The 15993-nt window shown below is 41.7% G+C and overlaps 1 protein-coding gene across 1 annotated transcript in view; it reads left to right on the top strand.

Annotated features, from left to right (window-relative positions):
- Positions 1 to 6917: 6917 nt before the first annotated feature.
- nell2a (neural EGFL like 2a) overlaps positions 6918 to 15993 on the top strand; it is a 100127-nt gene continuing 91051 nt past the window's right edge. Inside the window, exons 1-2 of the mRNA XM_024379175.2 lie at positions 6918 to 7281; positions 7594 to 7722. Coding sequence (XP_024234943.1) covers positions 7233 to 7281; positions 7594 to 7722 — 178 coding nt within the window. The 5' untranslated portion in view covers positions 6918 to 7232. The remainder of the gene's footprint in view (positions 7282 to 7593; positions 7723 to 15993) is intronic.

The following is a 15993-nucleotide window of genomic DNA, read 5'->3' on the forward strand; positions in this document are numbered from 1 at the left end:
ATTACAGTATAGTGCTTACTATAGAACGTTGTAGTATACTGTAGAATACTATACTCAATACTGTAGTATCCCTTGATTGATTACATTTAATTTAACTATTTAAAAACACAATACAACCGCAAAGAATAATGAGAACAACACAAAGAAGTTTAACAAATATATTTCCACTGTAGTCCCAGTTCAAACATGTTACCCACATGAAAAACTACTATATTATGGTCTAAATACTGTAGTATAACTATATTTGCACTGAACAAAAATATAAACGCAACATGCAACAATTTAAAAGATTTTATTGAGTTACAGTTCATATAAAGAAATCAGTCAATTTAAATGAATAAATTAGGCCCTAATCTATGGATTTCACATGACTGGGAACACACATCTGTTGGTCACAGATGTCTGGTGAGTATAGAGGCCATGGAAGAACTGGGACATTTTTAGCTTCCAGGAATTGTGTACAGATCCTTGCGACATGGGTCTGTGCATTATCATGCTAAAACATGAGGTGATGGTGGAGGATGAATGGCACGACAATGGGCTTTAGGATCTCATCACGTTATCTCTGTGCATTCAATTTGCCATCAATAAATTGTAATTGTGTTCCTAGCTTATGCCTCCCCATACCATAATGTTACAGCCACCATAGGGAACTCTGTTCACAACCTTGACATCAGCAAACCGCTCACCCACATGACACCATACATACATCCATACACCATTCTGCCATTTGACAGTTACAGTTGAAACCGTGAATAATCCATGAAGAGCACACTTCTCCAGCGTGCCAGTGGCCATCCAAGGTGAGCATTTGCTCACTGAAGTAGGTTACGAAGACAAACTGCAGTCAGGTCAAGACCCTAGTGAGGACGACCAGCATCCCTGAGACAGTTTCTGACAGATTGTCCAAAAGCTCTTTGGTTGTGCAAACCCACAGTTTCATCAGCTGTCCGGTTGGCTGGTCGCAGACGATCCCATAGGTGAAGAAGCCGGATGTGGAAAGGGAAAGGGGGATACCTAGTCAGTTGTACAACTGAATGCCTTCAACTGAAATGTGTCTTCCACTTTTTACCCAACCCCTCCGAATCAGAGAAGTGCGGGGGGCTGCCTTAATCAACATCCACATCTTCGGCACCCGGGGAACAGTGGGTTAACTGCCTTGCTCAGGGGCAAAATTACAGATTTTTATCTTGTCAGCTCGGGGATTCGATCCAGCAACCTTTCGGTTACTGGCCCAACACTCTAACCACTGGAGGGGCTGGTGTATCCCCAGCACAAGGTGCACCTGTGTAATGATCATGCTGTTTAATCAGCTTCTTGATATGCCACACCTGTCAGGTGGATGGATTATCTTGGCAAAGGAGAGATGCTCACTAACAGGGATGTAAACACATTTCTGCAAAAAAATAGATAAATACACTTTTTGTGCATATGGAACATTTGGCACTTGTACTACTTGGCACTTGTACTGTTAATGGACACCTGTTAATGCTAACTAGGCTTGTTTTATTGCTATGCTTGCTACTTTTGTTTGCTTTATTTTTCTTACTTACTTGCCATGCTATGCTATGTAAGCCATTGATAAATTAGCCTGCTGCAGCATGCTATTGAACCCCCTTTCTGGCCATTCATTGTTAACTGCTGCTATATTTATGCATAGGGTTACCAATTTATATGCTTATTGCATTTATATTTTCATTGATTATTGCCATTAACAGCCTATTAATTGTGTATGTTCATTGCTGTTATTGTCCGTTATTGTTTGCACCTTTCTGTCTCCTTTTAGATAAACCATACTCTATACAAAGCCAACCAAGTCTCCATTCAAGACAAGTCTCATGTCAACGACGGTCAATCATTCTCTGCCCTGTATCATCTCCATTACCTGAATCTATAAAGACTCTTAAACTGAACTGCATCTCTGCCTCCACCTGCTCTTTAACAGGAGTCCCACGGTAGATGGGCATCACCATAACACTCACCTAAACTTCAATCAGTTACAATCTACACGATTGTGTACTGAAGAGTATTGTGACAGGCTAGGAACCAAAGTTTTGGTCAGTTTCCCTTTATTAGGGGAGGACATGCAAGAAATGTATAAAGGCACGCCTTTGTCATGTTCAGGTGAGAGTGTTCTACTTGGAAGGGCCTTTGTGTGTATAGGCTGTATAGTGTTGGGGATGTTGGTTTATTTCTGTACGCAACCATTTTGAGACCATGCTGTCTTGAAGAAGGAAGTCCACTCGAATTTCAGTTTTGGTTGTGGGTTAAAAACTGATAAAAGAAAAAGCTGACTTGTTGGGGAAGACATTTGGTAGGGTACACAGTGGGGTTACTTTGGATTAAGTATATAAGCAACGCAGGTGTGAGGTTTTAAATCCTCATGTTAATGTGGATCAGAAAAGGGATACTGTTGACTCTTCTTTGGATGCTGTTTTTACTATACATGAAATGCATTCAGCCATAATAGGCTGTGGATATACAGCCCCAGGTCATGATCAATTGTGCTATGGAATGTTTAATCATCTACCTGATGAGGTCATACATGCTCTGCTGGTATTATTTAATAAGATTTAATACGATTAAGAGTGAGGGGGTTATACCTTCTGGTAGAAAACGTGCAGTAATATTGCTGGTGACACTGTCTGTGATTTATTTAGAAGGCTACTTTGAAGAATATCAAATATAAAATATATTTGGATTTGTTTAACACTTTTTTGGTTACTACATGATTCCATGTGTTATTTCATAGTTTTGATGTCTTCACTATTATTCTACAATGTAGAAATATTAAAAATAAAGAAAAACCCTTGAATGAGTAGGTGTGTCCAAACTTTTGACAGGTACTGTATATATATATACATATACTGTATACACTACCATTCAAAGTTTGGGGTCACTTAGAAATATGTCCTTGTTTTCCATGAAAACATACATGAAATGTGTTGCAAAATGTATAGGAAACATAGTCAAGACATTGACAAGGTTATAAATCATTTTTAATTGAAATAATAATTGTCCTTCAAACTTGGCTTTTGCCAAAGAATCCTCAATTTGCCACAATTACAGCCTTGCAGACCTTTGGCATTCTAGTTGTCAACTTGTTGAGGTAATCTGAAGAGATTTCAGCTTTCAACGTTATGTTTGGCGTAAAAGCAACACAGCTCATCACCCTGAACACACCATCCCCACTGTCAAACATGGTGGTGGCAGCATCATGGTTTGGGCCTGCTTTTCTTCAGCAGGGACAGGGAAGATGGTTAAAATTGATGGGAAGATGGATGGAGCCAAATACAGGACCATTCTGGAAGAAAACCTGATGGAGTCTGCAAAAGACCTGAGACTGGGACGGAGATTTGTCTTCCAACAAGACAATGATCCAAAACATAAAGCAAAATCTACAATCTATCTAAAATCTACCATTCGGTTCAAAAATAAACATATCCAGGTGTTAGAATGGCCAAGTCAAAGTCCAGACCTGAATCCAATCGAGAATCTGTGGAAAGAACTGAAAACTGCTGTTCACAAATGCTCTCCATCCAACCTCACTGAGCTCAAGCTGTTTTGCAAGGAGGAATGGGAAAAATTTCAGTCTCTCGATGTGCAAAACTGATAGAGACATACCCCAAGCGACTTACAGCTGTAATCGCAGCAAAGGTGGCGCTACAAAGTATTAACTTAAGGGGGCTGAATAATTTTGCACGCCCAATTTTTCAGTTTTTGATTTGTTAAAAAAGTTTGAAATATCCAATAAATGTCGTTCCACTTCATGATTGTGTCCCACTTGTTGTTGATTCTTCACAAAAAAATACAGTTTTATATCTTTATGTTTGAAGCCTGAAATGTGGCAAAAGGTCGCAAAGTTCAGGGGGGCCGAATACTTTCGCAAGGCACTGTATATGCAGAAGCATGTGGATTTGGCTGTTTCAGCCAGGTGTATAAAGGTGATAGGTGAATAAAATCGGGCACAGCCATGCAATCTCCATAGACAAACATTGGCAGTAGAATGGCCTTACTGAAGAGCTCAGCGACATTCAACATGGCACCGTCATAGGATTTCACCTTTCCAACAAGTTAGTTTGTCAAATTTTGCCCTGCTAGAGCTGCCCCGGTCAACTGTAAGTGCTGTTATTGTGAAGTGGAAACGTCTAGGAACAACAATGGATCAGCTGCAAAAGTGGTAGGCCACACAAGCTCACAGAACTGGACCGCCGAGTGCTGAAGCATGTAAAAAATAGTCTGTCCTCGGTTGCAACACTCAATACCAAGTTCCAAACTGCCTCTGGAAGCAACATCAGCACAATAACTGTTCATCAGGAGCTTCAAGAAATGGGTTTCCATGGCCGAGCAGACGCACACAAGCCTAAGATCCCCATACACAATGCCAAGCCTCGGCTGGAGTGGTGTAAAGCTCGCCGCCATTGGAGCAGTGGAAAACACAGGAGGCCGCTGAGGGGATGACAGCTTGTATAATGACTGGAATGGAGTGAATGGAATGGTATCAAACACATGAAAATCATGCTTTTGATGAGTTGGATACCATTCCATTTTTCTATTGCAGCCATTACTAAGATCCCGTCCTCCCCAATTAAGGTGTCACCAACCTCCTGTGGTGGAAATGTGTTCTTTGGAGTGATGAATCACACTTCACCATTTGGTAGTCCAAAGGATGAATCTGGGTTTGGTAGATGCCAGGAGAATGCTACCTGCCCCAATGCATAGTGCCAACTGTAAAGTTTGGTGGATGAATATTGGTCTGGGGCTGTTTTCATGAAACACAAGCATTTTGCTACATCTGCAAATCTGTGTAAGCAAACAATAAACTTTGATTTGATTTACAGTATACTACAGTCAAAAATGCAAAAAGACTACATTAAAGTCTGCAAAAGCACTAAATGAAATACCATAGAATACTACAGACGTACGCAAAAACATTACAGTGAATATATTATATACATGTATTTATACTGTAGTATTTAACCATAGTAGTATACTTTCATGTGGGAAGATCTGGGATTGGTTTTGGGAATGTCCCCAGAATAGAATCTTCTGGCTCTTGGATAGCAACACTATCCTGTGACTGTCCTCTTCCAGTCAGCCCAGCTAGACACAGTAATCCAAGAGATTTTCACTGAGATCCGACGATTGGCCAAACCGTCTTGCAGTTGAGATAGCTTAAGAATCAGAACTGTCTGTTGAAAAAATTATTTTATTAATGTCCATCTGGCAGTCGGTTTATTCGGATTCTTTGCAACTCAAACAGTGTTTATCCAGATTTGGGGAGAATTAACATACAGTGCCTTGCAAAATTATTCAGCCCCCTTGTATTTCTTTCACGTTATTGTGTTAGAAAGTTGGATTAAAAGGAATTTAATTGAAACATTTCTGTCAACAATCTACACAAACTGCACTAATGTCAAAGTGAAAGAAAATAAATGTTTATCCTGAAAATCTCCCCAGTATTTGTCAAGCCTACTCATACGATGATGCTGCCACCTCCATGTCTTGGATTTACCACAAACATAGAGCTTTTACATTTAGGTCAAACATTTTTATTTCTTTGTTATGTTTTTTTGCAGTACTACTTTAGTGCCTTGTTGCATACAAGATGCATGTTTTGGAATATTTTGTATATTTGTGTTCTTCTTTTCACTGTCATTTAGGTCATTATAGTGGAGTCAATACACTGTTGCTGAGCCATCCACAGTTCTATCTCATCACAGCCATTGAACTCGGTAACATCGCTGACAAGTTTCCTTCCTCTCCTGCAGCTCAGTTCAGAAGCATGACTGTATCTTTGAGGCTTCTGGGTGGTTTAATACATAATGCACGGCATAATTATTAACTAGACCACGTTTAAATAGATATTTAATGTCTGATTTGTTATTGTTACCCATCTACCAATTACTAACCTTTTTTATGAGGCTGTTTGAATCTGTGCTTGAAATTCAATACTTGATGACTGAGGGATCTTACAGATGTAGTATACAAGGGGGACAGAGGGAGAGTTATTAATTTAAAAATAATGTCAACCCCTATTATTTCACACAGAGTGAGTCCATGTAACTTTGTATGTCATTTGTTAAGCCAAAATGTACTCCTGAACTAATTTAGTATTTCCTAAACAAAGGGGCTGAATACTTCTGTTTTTTTCAGCTTTTATTTTTCATGGAAAACATATTCCACTTTCACATTAGAGTTTGTTGTGTCTATTGTTAAGAAACAAATGACAATTAAATCCATTTAATCCCACTTTGTAACACAATAAAATGTGAAGAAATCCAGAGTCGGAATACTTTTGCAAGGCACTGTATTCACTGGCATAGCTCTCTGTATACTAAGTGTTTCATATTGCGAATGCTCCCATGGAGGAGAAAGAGCTAAGTGGTATCAACACATTTGTGGAACACAAAGCATCTGTGGTTGTCTATGAAAATTAACAACAGATTCCTGTCAGAGCCGAGCATTCCACTTCTCCACACGATGATGGGTCACATGCGAGAAACTACAGTAATTTGGGAAAATAAGGTTTGAGTGGATTGATGGAGGAATCAACACACACAACAAGTATCCCTGTCATTAAAGGGTCTATCCGCAGTTGAAACCATAACAAGGCGACGGCACACCACTTTGTTTGGTAAAAAACTGAGGTATAGGGCTGGAGAAATGTACCCACAATCAAAGTCATAGTACATTAGATACAAGGACCAACCATCCATGATATAAAAATGATAGATTTAACTATGTTTTGAGGCTATACAGTGTTTGTTTGGTGTTCTTGTTAATGTTTTGTATACTGTGAATAACGACTACAGTATTTCAGTGCGCGTTTGGGATTATCAAGGCATTTTCAACCAAGACCACAAGGGGGTTTATTGATCCATTCGCTTCGTTCTGCTTTCTTTCACACCCTGAAAGCGGGTACCGTCTCTCTCCTCTCCTCTGCTCTGTCGCACTCGTGCAGACTGCTGAACGGAGGAGCGTTTCAGGGACTGGGAAGATTGCTTTGTTAAAACCTCTATTGCCTACCCACCTGTGTCGCCGATTGACCGATGCCAGTAGTATAACATACCTGTATAAGGTAGCTCGCACTGAATGGAATAATATCTCTTGGTGATCCGGTTATCACAAATGTGGGATTTGTAAAAGGCTACTGAGCTGTTGTGACATCGTTGGATTGAACAGTACTGCCTCTTGGAAGTGGACAAAACATGGACTAATTTTGATTCACAATGGGATTAAAACTATTTCTTGTCCTCGGTTTATTCTGCGTCACCTCAGGTAGGACACACATTTGCCATTGATCATAATGTCTCGTAGCTAATTAATGCCAACGACTTGAGACACCCACTTTATAACATACATGATTGTAGGCTATCATCTAACTGGGTTGTCATTGTCGTGTAATTTACTATTTCTCCGATCCACTTTCAGCTATTATTAAAAATTGCAGTTGTAAATGTCAGATATATTTCTGACCACTTAGATGCGCATCTACCCAGCATCAATAACCTTTCAGGACAGGTCACGGAATATGGTATGAATTTTGTCCTTCATGCGTAGCCTATTGTGTTTTGTTTTTCTATCAATAAGTTTTAGGTTTCGGGGTTGATCCTGCTCTACGCATCAACGTGTTCGATGAATTGACGCTTGGAGAGGGTTTTGATGGAGTTACTCAAGTCCAGGGCTTTCACAGCGAGTCTCGGGCGTTCCACTTTCAAGGTAAGATGCTGCTATAAAGACATCCAATATGCTGTGTTGGGCTGAAGGAGACAGGGCAACAATGATTGTTTTTGCAGTTTTTTCTTCATAAGAATGAAGTGCAAACTCATCAAACATGGTAAGGGAAAACACTTGTTTTGTACTATATAATATTAGATTGACTAATGGTAAATGGGCGTTGATGCTCTCAGAAGCTCTCACAAAAAAATGAAACCATTCAATTTATGCATCTTCTCCACAATACAACCTGTTTGCACAACCATCTCTTTTGACATACAGTAGCGTTGTGTTGTCATTTTCTCTTTGAGTCAGGCCAGGGGCCCAGGATGCCACCTGCCCATAACAAAGGCAATGGTTCCCATAATGGAGAGAGAGAGAGAGGTGGGGGGGGGTGACACAGATCGGGGCAGACACAGACATGCAAATAATGATGGAAAGACGGCATAATGAGATTAGTCAGCAACAACACCCCCGGGCTCGTGGAGATGTATGGAGCGTGGACAACGGTGAATTGGCCGCTCTATGGACCCTAGTCAGACTGGTCCTTCAATGATCCCCCGGTGTCTGAAGTATATTTGATTATATTATATTTGATTATGGGTTGTCTAGTCTGAACCTGTATTAGTTTGTCAGAGATAGGAGCCATTAGTAAGAATATCACTAGAAGCAATCTCCACGTTTTAACATGCTAGTCTTGATCATCTGACTGGCAAAGTGGTGGTGTATTGGACAGAGAAATGCCATTTGTCACAGGAGTTCTGCTGGTGTTGCGCTCTAGTTGTAGGTTTGACTGCTCTGCCCTCGCACCTTTTAAAATAGCACTAAATAATACATAATTTTAAATGAGGGTAAATCCATCTGAATTCAATCACTTTTTGACAGCACCTATTTTGTTTCGAACAAAACCTTCCATACCCATTTGGCCATTGTAGAAGTGCTAAGAAAGTGACTTTTTGGACCTGAATGCCAAAGCAGTTAAGATGTAAAGGTACACGAATTTGACCCATTTTTTGACCCACCCGGGGTGTTGTTGCTAATTATCTAAAAACGCACAAACTCCCATTGTTGTCATATTCACGTATGTTGTAGCTTAGCCCCTGTTCTACATAATGTAAGGTGTTTGTGTTGTGTCTGCCCCCGGTTGAGACAAAACATGCTCTTCAGTAAAGGGTGGGTGTCATGTTTTGGCTGATATATGTACTAAAATGGGAATACATTTGAAATGTCAATTTTCAAGTGGTACCACAAAGATGATTGTAGATCCACACGTCAGAGAATGTTGACTTGAATGGGAATATCTGTTGTTTTAAATTATACTGTCATTATTATCCCCCAATAGATCATTTGCTGTCATATTTGTGGTCGTAATTAGAAGTTACAGTACAATTTCAGTCAAATTTACATTTCAATGGTGTACCAGCTAAATTGCAGTAGTCTGAAGGGATAGGTGAAATATGTTTCTATGATTGAAATGACACCCAACCTGTATTCAAGAGCATGTTGTGTCTCAGCTGATGGCGGGCACAACACAGAAACCTCTGATGATGTGAAATAGGGTCGAAGCTACAACAACAACAAAATCAGAGTTTACGTGTTTTTAGATAAATGACATTAAATGTTTATTTTTATTTATTTTTTTACTTTTTTTTTCAAGAAATAATCAAATTGTTTGACAACACTTTTTAAAAAGCTTTTAAATGACATCGAACTCATCCGTTTATATTTTCCAGTGGCAAAAACATGGATGGTGGGGAATGCATAATGGGTCAACATTGAACACCTTTATCTTCTGAAGGTTTTGGCATTCAGCTCCAAAAGGTCCCTTTCTGGCCACTTCTACCATGTGTAAACATACATGGAAAGAATTCCTTAAATCAAAAGGAATGCTGTCAAAAAAATGATTGAATTCAAATGGATTCACCCATAGGTGTTTCCATGGTAAAGTTCTCTGGAGAAGAATATCAACCCGTACGTACGTACACATGAACAGATAAAGCTCTATGCATCCAGATCAATGTCTACAAAATGTGGAGTCATGCCTTCAAAAGGAACCTTCGGCATCTTATAGCATATCATCCAATACTAAAAGGATGAACATTGATGTTATAGGAATACCTCATTTCCAAATCCTTCTACTACACATACCTCATGTCTATCCTCTCATTTAAATCTACTGCTCTGTAGCCCTGCCCAACAGGTCATGGCTAAAAGGGATCCAGCTTTTGTCAAATTCACATCAGATTTGACTTTTTGTAGCAGGTTAGGATAACGTATTCATCATGTTAGGAGAATTAACGTAGCAGGTTAGGAGAATTAGGTTAAGGTTAGGAAACGGGTTAATTAGCTGTATCCCTTCTAACCATGACCCTGCCAGCACATTTATGCACAGTGCATCAATGTCTGCAGCTAGAGCCCCTTCTCCTCTTTATAACGTCCCATCCTCTACTTGGTGTCACAAAATGGAAACATGACTCAGACACCCCTGTACATTCTTCAGTGTGCCTCTGTCAATACAGCCCTTATTTCTCTGGATTACCTTTGAGCAGAGTTTAAGCACATTCAATTACCCACCCAGCAGAAAGGAAAGCGCTGCGTTATTTATGGCTGCTTCTGCCTGCTGACATCATTCATTTAGGATGTCTCTGTTAAGTAAGTGATGCTGGGTGGAGGCGCGGTGCGGAGCAGCAGCCAAACCTTCTGGCCTCTGTAGTGTATTCACTGGATATAGAGCTGTCTGTCTGATTGGGGCTGATAGACTGTAATCCAGATGTGTTGCTCTGGCTCGGCTAACATGGCTGCATGGGGTCATTCCTACGCTCATTAGAAACCAATCTGAATGTATACAGGGCTGTGGCTGCCTGTTTCTCTGCCTGCCTGCCCATGGGGATGGCTGGTATCTCTAGGAGGTGGGCGAAGGCGAGGAGAAGAGAGGATTCTGGAGGTGGTAAAGGAGGGGAGGAAGGTAGGGAATGTGTGTGTGCTAGCTTGCATGCACGTGTGTATGTGTGAGAGAGAGAGAGAGAGAGAGAGAGGGAGGATGGGATTGCATTTTAGAACGACCCCCCCCTGCAGCGGATCGTCTTTGAAGGTATATGTCAGCAGTACAGCAAAGCGCAATTCAGATAGAGAGGCATGCCTCAGGGACTGGTATGGTAAAGCTGGAGGAAGGAATGCCCCTGGCTATATCAGTCGCACCTAATTGGGGCAGGTGGCACCCTGCAGAAGGAACTTTGTTCATGTTTTGGTTGCAAACAAGACATCTTCATGATTAAAATAGGGTTCAGAGTAGATCCCTCTGTGGTACATACGAAGCACACCCACAAACAGCACTGAACTCCTATTGGACACAGTCTTACTACAGTAACTGATGCTGGAAAAGCAGCCTGCCATGGTCACGACAGTAAGTGGTCAGCGAGCGATGTCCTATCCACAATGCTGCATACGCGTGAACCCAGAGCCCTGCGTGCCGTGTGATGCATTTGTGTCACCAGCCAGAGCTGTGTCAGAGGGGCATTAGTTGTTGTGGGATGGAAGAGACTCATTTATTATAGAGCAGCACTCCCTGTGTGTGTCTTTGTCTCTCTCTCTGTGTGTGTGTGTGTGTGTCTACCAACCAAACAGGAGGCATCTAATAGTCTAACCTCTGGGGCTACAGACAGCTACTAAAGCTATTCCGGCAGAAACACAGCATTCGCATCTGACTGTTTCTATGTGGAAGGACTTGTGACAGTAACTTGGCCCACAAATCAAGGTGTTTTTAGCCCTGTCAAGCCAATCTGATCCTTTGTTCCAGAAGTGCTGATGGTGGTTGGGGGTTATTTCTGTCACCTCCGGGCCACCATACACCATACATTTACATAGATAAAGGACTGGTGGCTGGCTGACACCAGCTCAAAGACTCTGAATGTCAGACAGTCAGTGGCTGGTGGACTGACGGCAGTGCAGAGTCGATCAGAGAGTTTTGGAGACAGTGCTGCCCCAGCAGTCCTGGAGGTGCCCTTGGCTCAGTTTAGTGTTTGTTCCAGTAGAGCGGACACACAGTAGAGGGATAGACCATCTTCCGAATGCAGATTGCCTTAGCCGGCCGGAGTCGGCTCTGGTATTGGATCATTCAGTTAGAAGCTTGCTAGCCAAAGGGGGGTAATGGAGGGTTTGGAGTTGCTGTTGAGTTTATCATTACTGTTATCTCCCAAAAGAGACGTTCTCGGGTCCAACCCTCCCACGCAGATACCTCAGCCTCACCTCCAATGTTTAAAACAAAGAGTGTTTGGGGAAAATTCTATGTCATTTTCTAACTGGCGGTGTTACGCAATGTTGAGTGAGGCAGGAATGTATTTATCTGCTATATCTTTATCTGTGGTATATTTCCTTATTTGTTCTCTTTGTTTGGGGATCTTTGTTTTAGATGTTTGTACTGACTGGTCCCACTTGGTCATTCTGTGCTAAACATATTTTATGCATGGTTAAATTTTGAGAGCTGAAGAGATTGCACATTTGTGAAAAGTTAGAGAGGAGTTGTTTTAAATACGTGGCCAGTGCTATTTTGTTCCAGTAGTCCACTTGATAAAGTTAACACTATCCTCATTATTTAGATCAAAACATCGCTGTGATTAGTGATGCACCGATTTGACATTTTTGGCCGATACCGATATCCAATACTTTTCTTGCCAAAAAAACACAATTCCGATAACCGATATTTAACATTTAGCGTCTTTTTAAGCATTCTAGTACAATTAAATAGTTAACACACACACATGGATGCAGCGGTCTACGGCACTGCATCTCAGTGCAAGAAGCATCACTACAATCCCTGGTTCGAATCCTCGTTGTATCACATCCGGCCGTGATTGGGAGTCCCATAGGGCGGCGCACAATTGGCCCAGCATCGTCCGTGTTTGGCCCGGGGGAGTCCGTCATTGTAAATAAGAATTTGTTCTTAACTGACTTGCCTAGTTAAAGGTTACACACACACCACTGACCAAAATGTTATTTTGTTGGCGTTCACATATGTCCCCATTACCAGTAAAACATAATCAAAACCTACTTCTTTCACTTACTTGCTGTGAAGTTTGGTTGTTCATTTGTTCAGTCGTTTAATTCTCAACCAGGATTTCATCATACATGTCAAGCAGTGAAGTTTCAACCGTGGCCTCTCTTCCTCGGTGAGCACAGTCTCTGTGTCCATTTTCATCTTTTCCAGCTGTGTATGTAACATTTCACGTAAACCCTGTTTCTTGTCTGCATCGAAGTAGTGGTCCTCGTACCTAGGATTAAGCATGGTGGCGACACAGTAAAGAGGCTCAGAGAGAATGCCACCAAATTGCTTGTTCACAGCCTCGAGTACTTTTGTAAGTTTTAAACCCACGGTCTCTGTCAGCAGTTTTGTTGAGCAGGCGTTTCAATACCATGACAGAGGGTATCACATCTGCTACAGTTGCAGTTGATTAACTTATTTCTCGAATCTGTTGTTCGAATGGCGCTAGGAGTGTGTTCATGTTTCCAAGCCAAGTTTCTAACATGTTCTCAATTGCCATTGAAATGGTAGCAGCGGTATGAGAACCAGCACATTCCTGAGCATGCAATACATCTTTCCTCAGTACGAAATCCTCGTCCACCCACTGTGCTGTCAGACTCGGCATGCTCATGGGGCTGACATCGCTGTTCAAAATGTCAGTCGTGAAGCTAATAGCAGTAACACCCATAGCAAGTGGCTCATAGATGTACATTTCAACAATACTGTGTAACTCCGGTAGGGCAACATCTGAAAAATAGTGTATACCGGGGCTCAACCAGTCGGCGAAAGCCAACATCATCCACGACAGAGGACAGTTGATTGTAAAGGGCAATGAATGCCATTATCTTGGCATTAATGGATTTTACCTTTGAGTTGTCTCGCTGAAATGTTCTTACTCTTTCAAATGACTGCTAAACTTGAACTGGTTTAGTTGTTGGAAGTGTGCGCTTAATATTTTTCTGCTTTTGTTCTGTGTAGCGCTGTATTTTTTGTGGCATCGTTACGTCATCTACCTACGTTATATAGGTATGCACGTCATCTACCTACGTTATATAGGTATGCACGTCATCTACCTACGTTATATAGGTATGCACGTCATCTACCTACGTTATATAGGTATGCACGTCATCTACCTACGTTATATATGTATGTACGTCATCTACCTACGTTATATAGGTATGCACGTCATCTACCTACGTTATATAGGTATGCACGTCAGCTTTGACAGTTTTGCACATCAGCGTTAAATTAGACATTGGGCCGATGCCGGCATTTTTAGCTAATATCGTCCGATTCCGATATGCTCTCCGATATATCGTGCATCCGTAGCTGTGATCTTTAACTTGCTATTATTGTTGGCCTCTGTTTTGGGTCAAGTCATGCATCTTCATCATTGTAAATTAGGGCCCGCGCAACTCTTACGGAATGATAAAAAAATAAATATCTATATGATCTATGTAATCTATAGATGTTACCCAGTGAATGAATCTTGTCCTTGAGAGGCTGTTTACATCCCTGTACAGTGTACACTTAAGGAGTCACAGTGTACGGTGTACATGTGTACGGCGTAGGAGTTAATTCTGAAAATACTGGAAGATATGGGAGCAGTGTGAAAGGATTGTGTGATAGTTAGGCCAGGTTTGGAGCTCTAAAGGCACCTGTTCCAAATGGTAAACCTATGAACCATTGATTAGATTGGCATTACCCCCATATGTTTCTAAATAGTTAACCAAATAGCTACCCGGACTATCTGCGTTGACCCTTTTTGCACTAACTCTTTTGACTCATCACATATGCTGCTGCTACTACTTATTATCTGTCCTGTTGCCTAGTCACTTTACCCCTGGCTATATGTATGTATCAACCTCACGCATCCCTGTAGATCGGAGATCGACTCAGTACAGGTACCCTGTGTATATAGCCGAGTTATCATTAGTCATACGAAGTATGTGACGAATAAAATGGGATTTGATTAGCCTCATAATAATAATATTTCTTATACAATTGGAGGGGAGCATTCACCGTTGTGCACAAACTTGGAGTTCAGACTGATAGAAAAAAGTAGCATTACTCAGTTACAGATTAGAGTCAATCACCTGGTGTGAAACCATTAAAGCTGTATACATTCTGCAGATAAGATTAGTGTGCTGGCTAGGCTACCACAAAGCTCTGCTTTCCAGGAACCCTCTCTGAGCCTGATGCTTTGAACATCTCACTCTGTCAATGCATTTCTTGATGCCTGAAAATGAGTGTTTTTCCCCCTTAATTCATCTGTGTCTGTTAGTTCAATGATAGCATTGAAAGCGATGCCGATGTGAGATAAGTTATGACATGGATGTTCCTTTCCAGGCTACTTAATATCTGTTTTGTCCATGTTAGAGTGGTCATTAAAAGCAGGTGGTCGCCCCATGCAGGCGCCTGCCAATACCTAATCGACTGATGGCTTCTGATGGCTCCTGCCTTGCAGTGCAGTGCATGGGGATGGGGCCTAGGGTATTGATTTGGCAGAGAGCGGGGGAATCTGGCCCTTTCATCCACTCCTCTTTCATGTAGAGGGTTTTTGGGAGGGTTACTGGTAGGGTACTGTCTGGGGCTAATCTTATGCCCTGAGTGAGCAGTACCGACGCAGAGGTCCTATCTCTATGCTTTTGATGCGGGCGTCTCCAAACACAGCCGTGCTCATCAGTAAGTCTGAGAGAGGGGTCCATCTAGCTCCCTAAAGCCACACCCTACCCCATCCTACCCAACCAGTCCCTCCCCCCATTTGACACTCCCCACTCCCCATGGGGAAGCAGGATGTGTTCTGAAGAGGAGAGGTTACCACCAGATCACAGGCTGTTGGCTTGCTGTGGAACCCCGGGCTCAGTCCCTCGGCCCAAACTGTCCCCAACCTCACCTTCATTCTGCCCCTCCATTGTGCCTGGGATTGAGATATCAGTGTGGTACCCTTGTCTTGGTCTGTCACACCCGCCATGCTGAGGTCTGGCACGTGACTGACAAGCACAGCACTGTACCATCTGCGGGCCAGAGCCTTTTGCTTGGGTTCAGTTTTGTTTTTCAAGTCTGACAAATGGCTCATTGTATTTCTGTTGTAGGGAAAAGTCACTAAACCATTATGCGTCACCCTATTTGATCTGTAATTACGATTCAATGAGGTAGTCCACTAAGACACCTCAAAGCATTAATAATTTCCCCCAATGTCCTACATTATTATGAAGAGTGGCCACTTAGATTTAATTATTCATTCAGAGGCTTTC

This window comes from Oncorhynchus tshawytscha, linkage group LG19 (assembly GCF_018296145.1).
Source record: "Oncorhynchus tshawytscha isolate Ot180627B linkage group LG19, Otsh_v2.0, whole genome shotgun sequence".
Classification (NCBI taxonomy): Eukaryota; Metazoa; Chordata; class Actinopteri; order Salmoniformes; family Salmonidae; genus Oncorhynchus; species Oncorhynchus tshawytscha.